Source organism: Barbus barbus (assembly GCF_936440315.1).
Source record: "Barbus barbus genome assembly, chromosome: 2".
In the NCBI taxonomy this organism is placed as follows: domain Eukaryota; kingdom Metazoa; phylum Chordata; class Actinopteri; order Cypriniformes; family Cyprinidae; genus Barbus; species Barbus barbus.
The window spans coordinates 15,342,777-15,362,767 of record NC_136730.1 but is presented as its reverse complement, the minus strand read 5'-3'; the positions used below and the strand labels follow the sequence as shown (position 1 = coordinate 15,362,767).

The following is a 19,991-nucleotide window of genomic DNA, read 5'->3' as shown; positions in this document are numbered from 1 at the left end:
TTGTTTACTTTGTCCCCGCCTCGTCCTGATTAGCAGTCACAAAGAGAGATATACAAGTCGTGGTGCTCTTGAGATCATTTTAGCACAGTAATTATCAGGCATCTCAACACTAAATGGGGTGTATTTATCTGTAGTCATATATTTCGCTCTTACCACCAATGGAAACGGAAGTAAGATATACTGAAGAAGAACAGGTTGAAAAAAGACCAAAAGGAGTCAGTTTTGTTTTTCTGAGGTTTATTTTCCAATCTAAAAATATGAAGACAAAATATAATAAATCACAATTAATCACAAATCAGAATGTCTTAAAGTTCATGGCACTGACTACATGGTCATGAACTACTGGAAACCCAAGACTCTGGCATAAAGGACTGTGGGTTTTATGCACTTACTGTGACAGGTGTTGCTCTTGTATTACATAATAGGTTGTGTGATCATATATTTTTTGTCCCTCTGCTACATTGAGGCTGCTGTTTCAGTGTAGCTAGTGTGCACTTACAAAAGACATTCCTAGAATTGCTGAAACGTGCCCTTGGTCCAGAAAGCATCAAGATCCTCATTTCGTTAGATGGAACAGATTATTACAAAGACACTGGTGTCTAGTGTAAAATGTATTATGCTATGGCAATATGACACAAGTTAGAGAACCTTTAGACTGTGCAATTATGTTAGAATGAAATGCTGTAACTAGGCTGAGAAACATTGTACTCCAAACCTCCCAATTTAAAAACACAAAGCAAAAAACCTTCTTAAGCCAGACTGGAGTACCAGAAGTCCAGTTATGTCAAAAACATAACAAATTTTCCATCTTTGTAATACATAGTATTACTCCAAAACTAACCATACTGTCGTGCATAATACAAATTACAATAGAGTTTCCAAGTGTAAAATATTTCATTTGCAATTTCAACGTGACACTCATTTCTTTACATCATTGCTTTTTTGTTTTATTTATTCTTTTAATAATTATTTACAAAGAAATTCTGAAGAATTCATCAGCAGAAAAGAAGCATAAATATGTGTACTTCTCTTTTGTATGTTACAGTTTAAGAAACCATATTTTACAAAATACCTTATGTACAGGACAAGCCCCTTTTGAAATACCCTCAAATAGTTCATCACAGAAATGATTTCATATGCTTTTCAAATAGCAAGAATGAAAAGTTGCACATATGAGCCTGGTCTGGCATGAGACTGCCAACAATACTGTTACCACATTGCATTAAAGGGACAGTTCACCCAAAAATGACAATTCTGTCATCATCTACTCACCCCATGTAAATAAATAAATAAAAAGTGTTTGTCCATACAATGAAAGTTAGTGTTGTTTTAAACCCCATAAACTTCCATTGCACAGACAAAAAAAAAGTTATTCAATGTATTCTGTCATACAGATTTGGAAAGACATAAGGGCAAGTAAATGATGACAAAATTTTCATTTTTGGGTGAACTATCCCTTTAACTGAATGAGAACTTTCTTTACACTGCTGGGGAAAGCCCATGTTTTCATAAATCAGTGTTTCACCCCATAATAAATTTGATGATAATTACAATATTATTAAAACAGAGCAGAGAGCACTGGAAGAGCAACCATTGAGAAAAGGAAAGGGCATCTTATGATATAACCAAGTTTAATGACGGCAAAAGCAAGGCTTAGCAGCGCCTAAGCATGGCCTCATTTCCACCGATACATTCTCACTAATGCTAGCCATGAGAAAAAAAAACGTTTCAGGACTTTAAGGTTCGTTCACACCAAAGATGATAATTATAACAATGAACTAAGGTTTTTAAGTCAATCAGATGCCACCCAAGCTTGCATGTATATATGACCCAATATACTTCATAATTTAGAACAAAATCAGCCCAAAACAAAGTTTGTTTCTGGAGCTCGAAACAGCTTGCCCAAGCAAACTTTCTGGAAAAGTAAACACCTTGGAAGTACCAATGGTCCGTGGCGTCAGGATTATTATCTAACAGAATACAGCTGATTGCATATCTCAAACTTCTTTTTAAGCGAAGAACAATAAAAATTTTACCGTGAGTATATCGGGGCCTTAAAGCTGTAGACAATTGTGCGGTTATAGCAAACAGAAAGTTACTGTCCGTTGGTGTGGACACTAATATAGTTTTTGTTATAGTTAGCGCTCTTGGTGTGAACACGCCTTTATAGAGCGATGACCCCACAAACCTATTATTGCGCTGTGTAGTGATTTTCAAACCTAGGACACTCTTGATCAGTCCCTATGAGTTTTGCTCAAGGTATTCATCTATCATGGTGAGATTGTTCAGCCAGTCTTCATTGTTGCCCACCAGAGTGTCTATGAAGTCCACCTCTGCACCGCCACCGCCTCCTCCTCCAGGTCCTTGTAGCCCCGCTGCCATTGCCCCGTTGCTCTGATGCTGTGGGGTATAGTCATATGAAGGCAGTTTATCTCCGGGGTTGTAGCCCTGTGGTGAACAGTGTTTCCCTGCAGAAGCAGTCTGGTAACTAGGAGGCCCCATCCCATGGGCAGGGTGCATCATGGATGGACCTCCTGGTTTCATAACAGCTAGAGCGGAAAATGGACCTCGCATTCTGAGGTTATGTTGGGACATGGAGGATAGCGGCTGGGTGGTGGGCATCTTCTGGTCCGGTCTGCCAACCAAACCAGGGTTTACTTGATTCGGAGGAGGACGGGAACCAGGGAAGTTGGCCGGCATACCTGCCATGCCAGATCGCTGTGGAAACTGAGGACCTCCGCATCCAGGTAGGGCTCCTCCAGTGGGGAAAGGATGTGGGTGGTTCGCAGGGTCCATATGCGGTTGCACCCCTTGTTGGTGCTGCCAGAGCTGGGACTGTGATGGGGGCTGCTGCTGCTGCTGCTGCTGGGGAGGGAACATCATACGTGACTGAAGAGCTCCAGCTTGGTGCAATGCCTGCCGCAGGTGGTGGGTCGGCACGGGACCGCCTGGTAGGTTGGGGCATGGCATTCCCGGTCGCGTCACAGCATGAGCTGGGTGTAACGGTTGACGTGGAGGCCCACCCATTCCCATCATGCTTTGACCAGGCTGCATTGCCATTCCAAAGTCTTGCGATGGGTGGCAGAGGGGTTGTTTGGAGCCTTTGCCGCACACGTATCCTCCAACCGACGGGCCCATCTGAGAGACTGAGCTGGAAGAAAGACCCATTCGGTTTGTGGGTAAAGGACCACTATGGGAGAGCATGGAGGAATTTAGCTGTTGAGAAGCTCCCAGAGGATATCCACCACACTCTGGAGGGAGCGGTCGACCTGGACCTGCAAGACATTAAAAATAGTTTCAGCATGCCTTTAAGTATACTACTGTTTAAAAGTTTAGGATTGGTAAGATTTTTTAAATGTTTTAAAAAGACATCTCTTATGTTTACCATGGGGGTATTTATTTGATTAAATATAAATCAAAACAGTACTATTGTGAAATGTACTTATTTAAAATAAATAAGTAATTAAATAAAAATGAGTCCTCAGAAATCATTCTAACATGCTGATTTGGTGCGCAAAAAACATCTCGTCGTGCCGTTTTTTTGTGGAAATGGTGATATAATTTTTACCAGATTTTTTAATAAATTTTTTTTGTAACAATATAAAAGTATTTATATATATATATATATATATATATATATTAACTATTTAATGCATCCTTGAATTAAAGGAATTATTTTTTTGTTTACAGGAGTGTATATAGCAAAACGTGAAACGTGAGTGTATATAGCAAAATTCTGACACTAAATAGAAAGTAGGCCTCATTTACTAACAATTTTGTACAAATTCCATATTTATGTGCACAGAAAAAGGCTGCACCTACACGTTAATTGGTAATTTGCATAAAACGTGCCCTAACTATGTCCATATAAGGGCTTCTGTATTTTTATTTGTTTATTTGTAAATATTTATAATTTAATTTTAGAGCCAGTTTTTACATTTCTATTAATAAATTTATTTTTTAAATGTCAAGTCTTAATCAATGATTTGCCCCCGGAGCATTTTTGTGTGCGCAGTTTCAGAATTTTCTGTGTGTAAACTTATTAATGAATCATGATTTCTGCATTTTAAAAAAAATCTGTGTTTAGATTTTATGCACAAATGGTAAATGAAACCCAGTAATTCCCAACGTGTATGTGGTATGCTGATGATACTGTACCTTGAAATGGTGCCACCTGTTGGCAGCCTGTGATATGCCCTCCATTCATTTGCTCCATATGCCTTTGCTTTTCCTGTAAGAAACAGAAAATAATAAATTAACACAATTAAGAAAATAATAAATTAACACAATTAAGAAAATCAAATTCTACCTCTTAAGAAGAGCAAATCAAAAGGCCATTCAGACATCCTAAACAACAAAATTACAGAGTAATACATTCAATATGCAGTTTGAGAACTGACTTGTTGAAGGTGCTTGTTTATTAGCTGATTCTTAAGCATCATGTTGTAGTTGCTGCCCTGGGGCTGCCGTGGCACAGCTAACGGAGGGTCCTGAAGAGGTGGCACCATTCCTGAACCTTGATCCTAAGACACACAATAAAAGAAAGATCACTATTAAACCTGCACTCACCTTCAAACTACATTTTAGCTGTGCATAACTCAGTTGTGTCAAAACAATGGCTGCCATATTCACACAGACATGATTTCACCTTCACTTGACCCACACAAACAACTGTATAGTCGGGGAGCCAAAGTCTCAAAAGCTCAATAAAATGGGTTGAACCTGACATGGTCTGTCATACTTTTTATTTGTGTTTTTTCTGTTAACTTTGACCCTAAGAACCAATAATTGGAGGGTCTGCTCTGCCGGAAATATTGCGAAAAAAAATTGTGGCCATTTTAGTGTATGCACCCTTTATTTTTTATTAGAAAAATGTGAAAAATTATTTTTTTCCCTCAAATCCTCAGTGGGTTTGGTAGGCTGTCAATAAATGCATTCCAGGTACACCGAACACATGTTCTGACAATATCCACTGAAAAAATAACTCTTAAAACACATTTCTACATGATTTTGCATTAATTTAATGCCAAAAAATTAGGCGTTTTCTCACTTTTTTCCAATATTTTCATCTTTACTTCACTGGCAATCAACTATTCCCCCAAGTTATGACATCAGTCAATATGTCATTCTTTTCACCAAACAATATACTCATTCCACAGAAAAAATCATAAAAATCCAACCAAAATCAATGGATCTGTGATGATTTCACTAATAGTTGATCAGCAGGCTCAGAACCTCAATAGAATTTTAGGCTACTCTCAAAATTCCGAAAGACATGCTGGATATTTAACATGGTTTTTAATGTCTACATTATAGACCCTTTTTGAGTCGACGTCACGATTACGTCACAGCACAAGCTGGAGGCAAAACAGAGGGAGTGTGCTGGATGTGAGGGGTCCAGAGTGATTTTACCAGCCTTTTTGCTCACTCTGGATAAGTACAGTTCTTGGAGAGTGGGGAGGTTTGTACCAATGATTCGCTCAGCATTCCGGACTACTCTCCGTAGTCTTCTGAGGTCAGATTTGGTAGCTAAGCTGAACCAGACAGTTATTGAAGCGCAGAGGATGGATTCAATGATGGCAGAGTAGAACTGTTTCAGCAGCTCCTGTGGTAGGTTGAACTTCCTCAGCTGGCGAAGAAAGTATAACCTCTGCTGGGCCTTCCTGACAATGGAGTCAATGTGAATATCCCACTTCAGGCCCTGGGAGATGGTGGTGCCCAGGAATCTGAATGACTCCACTGCAGTCACAGTGCTGTTCATGATGGTGAGTGGGGGGAGAGCAGGGGGGTTTCTCCTGAAGTCCACAATCATCTCCACAGTTTTGAGCGTGATAAGCTCCTATTCTCTCCTATTCCATCCACTCCTCTCCACTCTTCTCTCTTGTTCAATCCACTCCTGTACTCTTCACTCTCTATTCTCCTCTCCAATCCTCTCCTCTCCTCTCCTCTCCACTCTTCTCCTCTTCTACTCCTCTCCACTATTCTCCTCTTCCCTCTTCTTCTCTCCGATTCAATCAACTCCTCTCCATACCTCTCCACTCCACTCCAGTCCACTCTTCTTTCCTGGTCAATTCACTCCTCTTTTTTCCTTCACTATTCTTCTCTCTTGTTCAGTCCACCACTGTCCTCTTCACTCTTTTCTACTCATTCCTCTCTTCTCTTCTGTTCAATCCTCCACTCTCCTCTTCACTCCACTCCTCTTTAAGCCCGGCTCATACTGTGCGATTTTGGCCACGATTTGGTCGTCTGAGACAAATTTTGAAAATCCTAAAATCCTAAAAGATTCCTATAATCCTAGGCTAAAATCGGTTGTCTAGATCGCTGGTTTGACATGTTCACCGACAGCCGATTAATGGCCGTTGCGATAAATTTTTTCCTCCGATTAAATTCTGGCAGTGTCAGAAGATTTCAGACACTTTCCTGCAGTGTGACATCTCCTACGACGACCGTCAAACCAAGAACCAATAGGAGCACTGAACTTGATGACACAATTAGCGCGACAACTTCAAACTTCAACTTCGTTATTTGTAAAAACAATATATGTACAAAGAAAAGTTTACTTAAAGTTTATTTATTAAGGGGCAGGATGTTTAAACTCGAATAACAAAATTACCTCAAGTTCGCTCTGTAGAACTGGAAGTCCATAAAGTCCTCTTTTGCCCAGCCATGACTTGCTCCACACACGTCGTCTTTTTCGTTTTTTTTTTTTTTTTTAACATCAAGGCATGTAATTAATAAAACTAAGCTACACGTTGCTGTTGTTTGCTAGCTACCATTATAGCGAGAGAACGCGGGTCACGTATTGATGACGTAAAACTCCGGACAAGTCTTCTTGAGTACGTCCGTTTTTGTCGCGTCTTGACTGTCGTACAGTCTGACATTAAGACAACTGAGATCCTACAGTCTGACATGGGGATCATGTTCGTACAGTGTGACAACCAACAATCACAAAAGACTATTAAAAATCGCACAGTGTGAGCCCGGCTTTACTGTCCTTTCCAATCCTCTGCTGCCTTCTCTTCTCGCTAACTTTTCCTCCACAGCAAACCCAATAAGATCAGAACAAAATCTGCAAATGGGAAATATTGTGCATTCAGGTGAAAGAAATCTAGATGTTTGACACTACTAGCGAACTAGCTTTTGACAAATCACTCACTCTATATACTGTACAGTACTATATACAAAAAAAGGATGCATAATATATAGTGTTTACATCTTACAGAACATTTGTATTGTTCAGTATTAACGTTTAGTGCAGCCTTTAGTTATCCTTAGTGGCTTACTATCTGTCTGACATGAAAAACACTTCAAGGACAACACCAGCCTTCATATAAGTGTATTTCTAATGATTGCTCACTCCAAACGTATCCCTGAAGCAGCATTTATTCTCATATCTATTTCTTTACCTAGCAAGTCCATTTGAAATTTTCGCAATTTCTCAACTTCCGGTCGAAGCAAAATGGACATATAGGACACATACCCCTCGTAAAGTATACGATTCTGATCCAGTGTTAATTTTGACAAAACAAATTTTTATTTAGTTTTAGTCATAGTCTTTTGACTAAAATGCCATTTTAGTTTTAGTTATATTTTAGTCATCTGAATTGGCAGATGACTCCGGCAAGACTAGAGGTGGAGGATTGTGCATTTATGTAAACAAAGCTTGGTGTACGAACTCTGACATTGTTGGAAAACACTGCTCACCTAACTTAGAGTTTCTCATGGTTAAGTGTAGACCTTTCTATCTGCCGCGGGAGTTCACTTCCACCATCATAACTGCAGCCTATATTCCCCCGGATGCTAATGCCAAGCTTGCTATGAACGAACTGCATGCGGCCATTAGTAAACAACAGACTGTACACCCGGAAGCTGCATTTATTGTTGTGGGTGATTTTAATCACTCCAACTTAAAGACAGTGCTCCCCAAATTCCATCAGCATGTCTCCTGCCACACTAGAGGAGAAAAAACTTTGGATCATGTTTACACAAACATCGCTGGAGCTTACATCGCGACTCCCCTCCCCCACCTCGGACAGTCTGATCACCTTTCTTTGTTTCTCACCCCCAAGTATTCACCCCTCATCAACCGTGTGAAGCCATCAGTGAAGACCATCAAAGTGTGGCCAATGGGAGCAGAGTCTGTACTTCAGGACAAGTTTCAACACACGGACTGGAGTATGTTTGCTTCTCAGGCTGCCAGTGGCTCTCACACGGACATTGACATCTATACCACCTCTGTACTGGACTACATCAATACCTCCATTGACAGTGTTACAACAGAGAAACAGATCACAACGTACCCTAATCAGAAGCCATGGATGAACAAGGAAGTGCGGCTCCTGCTGAAAGCCCACAACACTGCTTTCAGATCAGATGACGCTCAGGCCTACAGCATATCCAGGGCTAACCTGAAGAGGGGCATCAAGAAGGCCAAGCACTGCTACAAGCTAAAGGTAGAGGAGCATTTTTCCAACTCTGACCCCCGGCGCATGTGGCAGGGCATCCAGGTCATCAGTGACTACAAGCCATGCAACTCCACTCCAACGGTCACAGACGTCTCCTTCCTTGATGAGCTAAATTACTTTTATGCTCGCTTTGAGAATAACAACAAGGAGACAGCCACCAAGATCACACTCTCAGGAGACCATCAGACCCTCAAACTCACCTCCACAGATGTCTGCACAGCATTGAGCCGGATCAATGCATGCAAGGCCGCTGGCCCTGACGGCATTCCTGGACGTGTGCTCAGGATATGTGCAGAGCAGCTCGCAGGGGTCTTCACAGACATTTTCAACCTGTCCCTCACCCAAGCAACTGTGCTTTAAGTCCACATCCATTGTGCCAGTGCCGAAACACTCCTCCCCGACGTGCCTGAATGACTACCGCCCCGTAGCACTCACACCCATTGTAATGAAGTGCTTTGAGCGACTGGTCCTGGCACACCTCAAGAACTGCCTCCCACCCACACTGGACCCACACCAATTTGCCTACCGTAGCAATAGGAGCACTGAGGATGCAGTATGCACAGTACTGCACTCGGTACTCACACACCTGGATAATAACAACACATATGCACGGATGTTGTTTGTTGATTTCAGCTCAGCATTCAACACCGTCATTCCCTCCAAGCTGATCACTAAACTTGGTGACTTGGGTGTTAACACCTCCCTCTGCAGCTGGATTATGGACTTTCTGACCAACAGACCTCAGCATGTTAGGTCAGGCCACACCTGCTCCACCACCATCACACTCAACACCGGCGTACCACAGGGCTGTGTGCTGAGCCCATTCCTCTACTCCCTCTACACCCATGACTGCAGGCCTATGCATGGATCCAACTCCATCATCAAGTTTGCTGACGACACCACAGTGATTGGCCTCATCAGAGACAACGATGAGACTGCCTACAGGGAGGAGGTACAGCACCTGGCTGCATGGTGTGCTGACAATAGCCTGCTCCTCAACACCAGCAAGACAAAGGAACTTATTGTGGACTTCAGGAAGAAGAAAAGTGGAACGCATGACCCCATCCACATTAACGGGATGGTTGTTGAACGTGTCTCCAGCTTCAAGTTCCTGGGAACCCACATCTCGGAGGACCTGACCTGGACCACCAACACATCAAGCCTAATCAAGAAGGCTCACCAACGCCTCTTCTTCCTTAGGACACTGAAGAAAAACCACCTGTCTCCGGCCATCCTGGTTAACTTCTACCAGTGTGCGATTGAAAGCATCCTGACCAACTGCATCACAGTCTGGTATGGGAACTGCACAGTTGCTGACCGCAAGGCACTGCAGAGGGTGGTGAAAACCGCCCAACGCATCACAGGGACACCACTTCCTGCCATTGAGGACGTCCAGAGAAAACGCTGTTTACGTCGAGTTCGCGGCATTCTTAAGGACTCCTCTCACCCTGACCATAGACTGTTTAACTTACTGCCCTCTGGGAGGCGCTTCAGGAGCCTCCGAACAAGGACAAGCAGACTCAGGAACAGCTTTTTCCCTACAGCTGTTTCCCTACTAAACTCTGCCCAATGATACCCCCCTCACACACCACCACAAACTCTTCACCCCTCCCCATCATTAAATGACAAACAAAACAAAAAAACATCCACACCCTGAGTACTATGCACTGGAAATTTTTATTTCTATGCACTTTCAATGTTCATTGCACTAGTATTTATATATCTTAATGTATAGCTTATTCATATCCATTTGTAATTATATTCATAGTTTTTGCTCATAGTGTACATATATTTACTGTACAATCCATCTGTATAGTATGTTCATATCACCCATCTGTATATCATACTGATAGTATTTAAAAATTGTAAATTATGTCCATAATACTACTGCCTTATCTGTATATTCTGTACATATGTAACATATTGTAGCCACTGTATATCCTGTACCTCTGCTTATTGCACTTCTGGTTAGATGCTAACTGCATTTCGTTGCCCTGTACCTTACATGTGCAATGACAATAAAGTTGAATCTAAAATCTAAATCTAAATCTAAATCTTTAGTTTTAGTCTAGTTTTAGTCAACGAAATACAATAAGATTTTAGTCGACTAAATGTAAAATTGAATGGGTTTGGATAAATTGTAATGCATTAATTTAGAATTTCTCAAAAATTTCCAAACCCATTATATACTCCCAGAGAAAACATGTATTAATTAACCTGTTATTATGAATCACTTTTAAAGCTTGAACATGCAATACAGATACAGATTTAACTGCAGTGAGATAAAAAGTTTTCACAGACGAAAACGGAACGATAACTAAATAAAAAACAGCTTTAAATGACGACAACTATGAGGACAATTTAGTGAGTTTCGTCAATGACAAAAAAATGTTGTTGATGAAAATAATGACGAAAATTACAGTGTCAATGAAATTAACACTGTTCTGAGCATTAAAAAAAAAGTAATTCTCTACCCCATTCCTGTGAGGAGTTATGGCTGTTTAAAGGAACCACAGAAATGAGCTAAAACGGCTAAAGCTAGCTAAGTAGAGAATGAATGCTGCTACTACAGGGATACATTTGGGTTGAGGAATCATCAGAAATATACTTGTTTGAAAACTGGCGTGGTCCTTTCAGTTAATTACTATTACAATATCCATATTACCATTCTTTTCCCAAAACGCTGGGGCAGACCTACCGGTATTCACTGAAGTCACTGTCACTTACCACAGACAATGATGAGCAGCTTCGAAGTCCGTTGGTAACCATTGGTTACCGTTGGTTAGTTGTTCCAGACAAACTCATTCAAATTACTAAGATCATGTGTGTGTGTGCGTAAGTGTGCCATGATGTTAAATATCCAGCATGTTTTACAGAATTTTGAGAGCAGCCTAAAATTCTATTGAGGTTCTGAGCCTGCTGATCAACTATTAGTGAAATCATCACAGATCCATTGATTTTGGTTGGATTTTTATGATTTTTTCTGTGGAATGAGTATATTGTTTGGTGAAAAGAATGACATATTGACTGATGTCATAACTTGGGGGAATAGTTGATTGCCAGTGAAGTAAATATGAAAATATTGGAAAAAAGTGAGAAAACGCCTAATTTTTTGGCATTAAATTAATGCAAAATCATGTAGAAATGTGTTTTAAGAGTTATTTTTTCAGTGGATGTTGTCAGAACATGTGTTCGGTGTACCTGGAATGCATTTATTAACAGCCTACCAAACCCACTGAGGATTTGAGGAAAAAAATATTTTTTCACATTTTTCTAATAAAAAATAAAGGGTGCATACACTAAAATGGCCACAATTTTTTTTCGCAATATTTCCGGCAGAGCAGACCCTCCAATTATTGGTTCATAGGGTCAAAGTTAACAGAAAAAACACAAATAAAAAGTATGACAGACCATGTCAGGTTCAACCCATTTTTGAGACTTTGGCTCCCCGACTAGTAACTAACTACGCATAATCTCACCGTGATCAAAGACGTGACGCCATTCAGCATAACTCAACACCGCTAAAAAGGTAATCTCAACCAAGCCCACATGTTCTAACAGGGCTTCTTTCCTTAGCAAAGTTGTAAACATCTGTAAATAACCACAGAGGATTCAGACCAGACTTTGCCTTCCCAGAGCCACGGACGTTTGTTTTCGTTGGCTTTGTTTGAATGCACCCCTCCACCCGAACAGTCCAGCTAGGCATTCCCATATTCCCATTCCCACAGAAGAAACACTCCCCACCCTCTTCCCTCCCTACTCCCATCTAAATCCTGAAAACATATGCGTAAACTGGAGTAGAACATTAATCACGGACCATTATGAAGACGTGGAGAGATAACCACTTCATGTCTGGCATACCGTCCATGGCAGAACTCAACGACCTGCTTCACGTCATAGAGACACAAACACAAAATGAAATTACTGGGTTTATTATGTTGTGTGAATTCAATTAAATCTCCAACTACATATGCTTAGCATCACACATAGCTAATATCATGCTCAAGAACAAGCAGAGGTAATCTGAGGCACTAACAGACACTCCTAGAATGAATCTGGTGTAATCATCTTTGCTTGTAGCAGGCAGGGTGGTGAAACGGCTTCCCGGGGGAATATCGTTGTGCTTTGCAGTGGAAATGAATGGCTTGTCTGCAGCACTAGTGCTGGTAATGGATATTGATCCAGCACTTGGGTATGTGCAGCAGGAATGAAGCTGGTTTAGATGCTTTTGTTGATTGTGTTGTGTTAGGGCTGTGCCTGAGAATTGTCCATGCACGATTCTGTTTGCCATTAAGAACTAAAGGAACAGTTAATCCAAAAAGGAACATTCTGTCAGAATTTAGTAAGCTTCAGTCACCAATCACTTAAAGTCATATGGGTTTGTGGGGTTGAGTAAATGATGCCAGGATTGGAATTTTTCCCTTTGGAATACTATTCCCTTTAAGATATTATGAGTAATGCTTAAACATTATTTAAACATTTTCTGTTTCGTCAGCCGCTCAAATGCTCTGCAAAGCCCAAGGAAAGAAAATAGTCAGTTGATTAGTATGATAATAAGCGACTCACAAATCCAACAGGGAGATATGAACGAAAACTTGGTTTTGCCTCTAAACAAACGCTAGATGGCGCATGCGCGCTCTCACAGTCCGTAACAAAAACAGTACGCTCTGCGCGTTTAACCGGTGAGCTTTTCTGTCGCCTGTCTTTATCGTTCCCTTTATTGTAAAACCCCCAGTCTGTTCTATATCCAGTCAGCCTAGTGGATTTATTGATAAATATAACTGATTACTTGTGCCCATACTCCGTGACTTATGTATTAGTCTGTCAGGACGCAGCTTTGCGCTCCATCCGGGAAAGCTCGCCAAGTTAAACAGCGTTTCCGATTGTGCCCTCGATAAGAGACGGCCTTTCATTCTTTTCCCCTGTCCTGAGCTACACCCCAACACCTCACAAGCTTTCCAGAGCCTCCAGCAACACACGCACGTTTCAAGTAAAGCAGTTCGTCAAGCAAACCTCAGCTTTTCATGCAACTCACATTTCAGCGTGCATTGAATATATTAGGTATCACAGCAGTTGAGGTTATCAAAGAAATCCGCCGCCTTTGTTGTCGAACAGAATGCAACCGTTCCTGTGCGTACAAGACGGTAACAAAGAAAGAGAGATATGTTTAACCCTGTCAAATCTATTGGGGTGGAAAGATATGTAAATTTGGATTGCTCTCTCCCTCTCCCCCCATTTGTATTGCAGTATTGTATTTGCATTGCAAAATAAGTACAATAACAATAAAGTAATCCTATTAATAAGTAAAATGATCAATAATATAAAAAAGACGATAATTAGAAGAGCAGAAAATTATTTTGAAAGAAAATGTAAGCAAAATGATCTAAAAAGAATATAATTAGAAGTGCAGAGTATTATTTTGAAAGCAAATGTAAGCAAAATGAGATTAATTAAAAGTTATTTAAAGGCGTAACGATGAAAAACAGCACTAAATATGCCCTTAACCACATAAAAGAGACATAATTACCCATTTCAAACTAACAAGAGAAATAAAACCAATTATGCATTTGCATGCTGCCGAGCATGAAAGGATGTTCTCTCACTTAACCCAGAGCGTGCATGTTTGACCTTGCTTTTGTCATCTGAACCAGGGTTATTATAGTTCTTTGACATTTCAATTTTTTTTTTTTTCATTTTAGATTTATTTCATGATTTCATTTGATTTATTTCGGAAAAGTAATATTTTTAGTTAATTTAGCATAGTTTAAATGATTCATATTGCTTTGCAAGTTTTTTTTTTTTTGCAGTCACTTATTGCAAATTTACTCACTCCAGTAGAGTTCACTCCAATACTTAACCTCACACACAGAGAGTGAATTGTGGTAGGTGATTTTACCATAGATGCCCTCATTCATAAATTATTACATTCCTCCAGTGTTACACATTTAGTTACATCCTTTGATTGAGACCCCAAATTAAACACCAAGTAAGGCTTTGTTTGCCAAAAAAAAAAAGAAAAAAAAAGTGGAAAATCAAATCTCTCTATATTTAGGTACATTCTCCAGGCTTTAGCTAATTGTCATGGGAAAATGTCTGAGAAGCAGCAGTGCAGGACTATAGGAAGGAAAAGCCAGAGAGAGAGAGAGGTTGTTGTTGAATGTCAGTGAAGTCGCTTTGTCATGCAACTCCAAGTGACCTTGCTGGGAGCAGAGAGGGGGAGGGACAGAGAAGGAGGGAAAGCTTATGACTGCAAGAGTTAGGAAAGAATGAGATGAGGATGAATGGAGTGGGCAGAGAGCGAGGAATAAGAAGAGAGAAAGGGACTGACTCAGGCACACAACTTTTGCAAAACAGGTAGAATTAGAAAGCACAGTGGATAATGGAAGCAGACACGAGACAGATAGAAAGAGAGAGCGCATGCGAGAGAAAGTGGGACAGAGTTGTGTAGAGAACTCCGCTTTGCTGTCCTGGCAGAAGTCCAGCTGTCCAGAGCACAGGCAGACACTATATACTGCTTTTATCTCCACAGTAACCAAGTTTATTTACGTCTATTGCCTTGATGGTGCACGGGGTTAAAGCGCTATGAAATGATGACAGACACAATACCGCCTTTCTGTACAAATGCATGAGCGTCTGCCTCGAATCGATAACCCCTGATAATATTTAATATGCATGCCCTGATTTATGCATGCACACATACGGCGATATGTACACGTATGCGCGTGTGAGATTGGGAGCGGCTCACATCATTGGGCATGAGAGGAGGATGTTAATGAATGTGACGCCTGACCTACTTCCACAACAACACATATAAGCTCCCTTTTTCTCTCTCTCTCTCCTTCTCCGTTTGTGTGGCTTGGAGACAAGAGCCAGTCTTCATGCCAGTCTGGTTAACCACATTGTGCCATGTCTACCATATACACCCCATCACAAAAATCCACTTCTTTGGGGCACAGAGGATTTCCATGTGTTTTGTTCAGACAAGTAAAAATAGATTTAAGGTTAAAAAAATCCTGTTATTGAGGGGGAACGCGAATAAAGATCGGAGGTGTGTGGGTGGATGGATGTGAAGGAGAGAACAAGCTCCCCCAGTCTTGCTGCTTTGAAGCCTGCTAACTATCCTGGGACCCTTTGAAACACCGCCTCAAATTCCCGAACTGTTCCTGGCACGCACTTCTGCACACACACACACACACACACACACACACACGTACACACACACGCACACACACATTCACCCATCCCCCTACCAGTGCCAGACACTGGAAAGCGTAAGATGCACACACACACACACACACACACACACACACACACTTGTGTGATAAAGCATGCCCACATACTGCATTCGCACAAAACATATTTGCACATTAAAAATGTTCTCACACGTACAGTACACACATTCCCACACCTGGGCTTAGAAGGAAAGAGCCGCTGCCAGGCTAGTGTTAACTTGGCAGAGTGCTTAATTTATTCAGCATTCATTCCTGCCGCAGCTGGGCTCTGTGTCCTCAACCTTGCAGAACCACAGAACCGCGCTGGGCTACGATATCTTCGGTGCGGCTCTCACACCTTGGGCCCTGGCGGACCGTTCTAATTATTACTTAGTAAATTCTTGAATTGCTTTACTTTACCTTGGCTGTCTTCTAAGATCCGTCTCAGCAGTTCTATAACAATGAGGCTCTCTTTCTCCGCGCTGGATGCAGAGGCTTATTTGTTTGCGTTTGTCCGAGCTAGGCCCCTCCGAAATACCCTGGAACCATATTCTCTACCATCTGTGTACACCCCCCTCCCGCCCCTCTCCTGTCCACCCTCCTCCCTTCATTCCACCTCAGGGCAAGGTCACTCGGGACGGGCTCTGCTTACCCGCTACACTACAACACAAAGACAACACGGTCGGCCTTCAACTACATCTGACCGAGTTTTTTATTAAGCCATTTTAGCGACTGTTACATCTTATAGTGTTAGCGTGAACATTCTCCACACAGTCTCAGACCTGTTATAATCTCTTACTGTACACTGAATAATAATGCTAATTGAATGAACAATTATACTAATTATTGGAATCTTCTAATATAAAAAGAGCTCTACAGAAACTGAATCAATCAAAATTCTCAATGCATGAGTTCTCATTTATTTATAGACCAAAATATCAACCAGAAGGATATTGGGTGTGTTGGTTGGCTGACTAATATGTTAGCTCAATAATGCATATTTTTAAGTGTTTACATTTTAAATGAATTTATTTATGATTCTATTTAGATATATTTAATTTAATAACTAATTAAATGTACAAACATTTAACAAAATAATCAATTTAATTTAAAAATATGTACATATAATTTTAAATGAATTAATAAAATAAATAAAATAGATCATAGAGATTAGTACATTTTAATACAAATTCATTGTGCCAATTCATTAAAATTCTATTTAAATATTTTTAAATTAAGTAAAATCATTAAATTTAGATATGCTTAATATTTAAAAAATGTAAATAAATGATTATATTTACATGCATTTAATAAGTGAAAATTTTCAAATATTTAAAAAATAGCTAATTAAAATAATAGATGACAGAGGCTAGTAAAATTTAATGAAAAAATTAAAAAAGAAATGTTTTAAAAAAAAAACAATCAGCACAAAAATAATCAAACAAACAAATAAAAACATATACACTGCCCTCCAAAAGTTTGGAAACGCCCTAGAAAAGTGGGGTTTTGGACAATATTGGCATGAATCCTTTTTAATTTGTGATAATTTTGCACTGATAAGGGACAACACAAACTACGAAAATTTTATTACATGAACAGTTTATACATAGAAAACACTTACATTTTTGATTAATCAAAATATCCACCATTAGCAGCTATTACAGCTCTGCATAATCTGGGCATCCGAGCTGTCAGTTTATTCAGACATTGACTTTGAATTGGCAATCAATTGTTGAAGCTATTAAGGTGTGCTGACCCAAAAATCTTTTAAAAACCTGGGCCAAGTTTAAACCAGTAACCAGGCACCACAGCTGGCAAAGGGGCATGTCTGACTTTGACATGTATATATTGCCATTATTATGTTTTATTGCTGGTCTTCAATGATAATGTCAAGTTACTTTAATGTATTTGCACCAAAAAATGATAAGGATTTATACTGATATCCAGATGTTCCACAGAAGAAATAAAATCATGCAGGTTTGGAATGACATGAGAGTGAGTAAATGACAGATCTTTAGGTGCCCTAGCACTTTAAGACCATATTTTGTATGTTTCTTCAGCTGTTTTCTCATATGAACTGCTGGCTAGTCCACAAAATGCAAGCAAAACTTGCACACAAGGAAATAATTGACCAAAGTTATTAATTTGCTCTATAAACCAGATATGTGTAGATGAATTCTCCCTAAGAGGCTTCCTCACATCATATTAAAAAACAAAACTTCAGCAAGGTTCAGTTTGCATCCTCTGGGATACACATGATAAAGCTAAAAATCCACATTTTAGTATAAAGAGCACTGAAGCACAAAAACATATTTTAAACAAGCACTTCAGCAGCACATCACAAACAGCGTATGTGCAGTTATTAGTGAACTAAGCTGAAAGAGTTTTTAATTATTCATCCTCAGTTCAGAGTTAGAAAGAGAGTTATTTGCTTTACCACGGCGGTCTGAGAGATGTCAGCGAACAAGTCATGGCTCCTATGGCTTTCAGTTTGCAAGAACAGTCAACAGCACACCAGAACTTCCTTCCTGTAGACCACAAGTGTGTGTGTGTGTACAAAGAGGCATGAACATCAGGCAGTACTACTTCTGTCTGAGCACCAGCACAACACCTTCCCTAGAGGTTATTCATACAGACACACACACTTCCCTCATTCCTAGTCATTATGAGACTCTTTTATTATTTGACTCTCTCTCACTCCATCCATCCCTATTCAATCTGCTCCATTCCAGTTATTCTTACACACACACACACACACACACACACACACACACACACGCGCGCGCGCGCGCGCGCGTACACACACACACACACACACACACACACACACCCACACACACACACACACAGAGAGAGAGACAGTCTGAGAGGGATCGTGGGGGGATTACTGCTGTCAGGATAGATCAGCTGCTTAGACCACTCACCCTTGTCTAAATCAGACTGGTAGAAGCTACATGAAACAGGCAATCCCTTATAAACACTTTATAAACACCTCAGACGCGCTTTCTAAACCTGTAATCGTAGCTTATTAGCCTCTAAGACACTCCACAAAGCTACCATGACAGGTTGTCGCTCTAAAATAACATTCATTCCGTAGGGTTTTATCTTTTTCTAAGCACACAACTGTTTTTGTAATGCATTTAAGTTTTGGCTTCCATTTCAAAACTGGATGAGTGAAACATACAAAAAATGCTGAAATAGAAAGTAGCTATTTAAATCTTTGTGTTGATTTAGTTAAAAGCTGAACCAAACCATGTCTGCTAGCTAAAAGCTTGAGAAAATGCTATAAACCTAAACAGGGTGGTCATGACCCAGACTCACTTGGGTACTTAGTAAATATATGAATTCAAAATATTAATAAATTCACAGATGCTGCATTTATTTGATCAAAATACAGTCAAACAGTAATACTGTGAAATATTACATTTGAAATATTTTAATATCATTTAAAATGTATTCCTGTCATGGCAAAGCTGAATTTTGAACAGCCTAATCCTTCAGAAATGATTCTGATATGCTGATTTTGTGCTCAAGAATGATTTGTTTTAGTTGTGCAGCTGTTTTTTTGTGAAAACCTTTTTCTTCAGGATTCTTTTATGAATAAAAGTTCAAAAGAACAGCATTTATATATTAAGTAGAAATGTTTTGTAACATTACAAATGCCTTTGCTGTCGCTTTTGAACAATTAAATGCATCCTTGCTGTATAAAAAAATATGAATTTCCTTGAAAAGAAATCTTACTGACCCCCAAACATTTAAATGGTATGATAATGCTAAATATATGTAATTTTACTTTAAAAAGCACGCACTGAAGCACAAGACAATGGGACAATGGTCAAATATACAGTTTAACATTACACGGAAACTGACCCCAGTATGTCATGACTGACCAATCAGAATCAAGTATTCCAAATAATGCATGAGATGTGTGTGTGTGTGTGTGTGTGTGTGTGTTCTGTGACATCTGCAGCCCGCGAGGTACTTATTGGAGGGAGTCCTTGAGATCCACCAAGTCTTGGCTCTCCTCATGCAAGGTTAGCAATTTAAATCAACTGATAACATGTACATTAAACACACACACACACACACACACACACAGTCCTTGAGCACTTTCTCCTTTTATTTATCTAGTATCTCAGTATCACTCCCCTCTCTCTCGTCATGATGCAGAAATGTGAGAGGATCTATAAAAAGCCCATGTGTTTTTATGTGGCTGCTCTTTCTACTCCGTTTTCTGAGTATGACAACCAGAGCTTCAGTTTGATCAGGAAAGGGAGGAGCTACCAAAAAGATGTGAAACCACTAAACAATCCAA

General features: G+C 40.0%; 1 protein-coding gene across 1 annotated transcript in view; it reads right to left on the bottom strand.

Annotated features, from left to right (window-relative positions):
* Window positions 1-230: 230 nt before the first annotated feature.
* The window catches only part of LOC306844220 (uncharacterized protein), a 72,889-nt gene continuing 53,128 nt past the window's right edge, over window positions 231-19,991 (bottom strand). The window contains exons 3-5 of the mRNA XM_079376193.1: window positions 4,401-4,523; window positions 4,159-4,231; window positions 231-3,275 (exon numbers count right to left, since the gene is read on the bottom strand). Of these exons, the coding sequence (XP_079232319.1) occupies window positions 2,242-3,275; window positions 4,159-4,231; window positions 4,401-4,523 (1,230 nt within the window). The 3' untranslated portion in view covers window positions 231-2,241. The remainder of the gene's footprint in view (window positions 3,276-4,158; window positions 4,232-4,400; window positions 4,524-19,991) is intronic.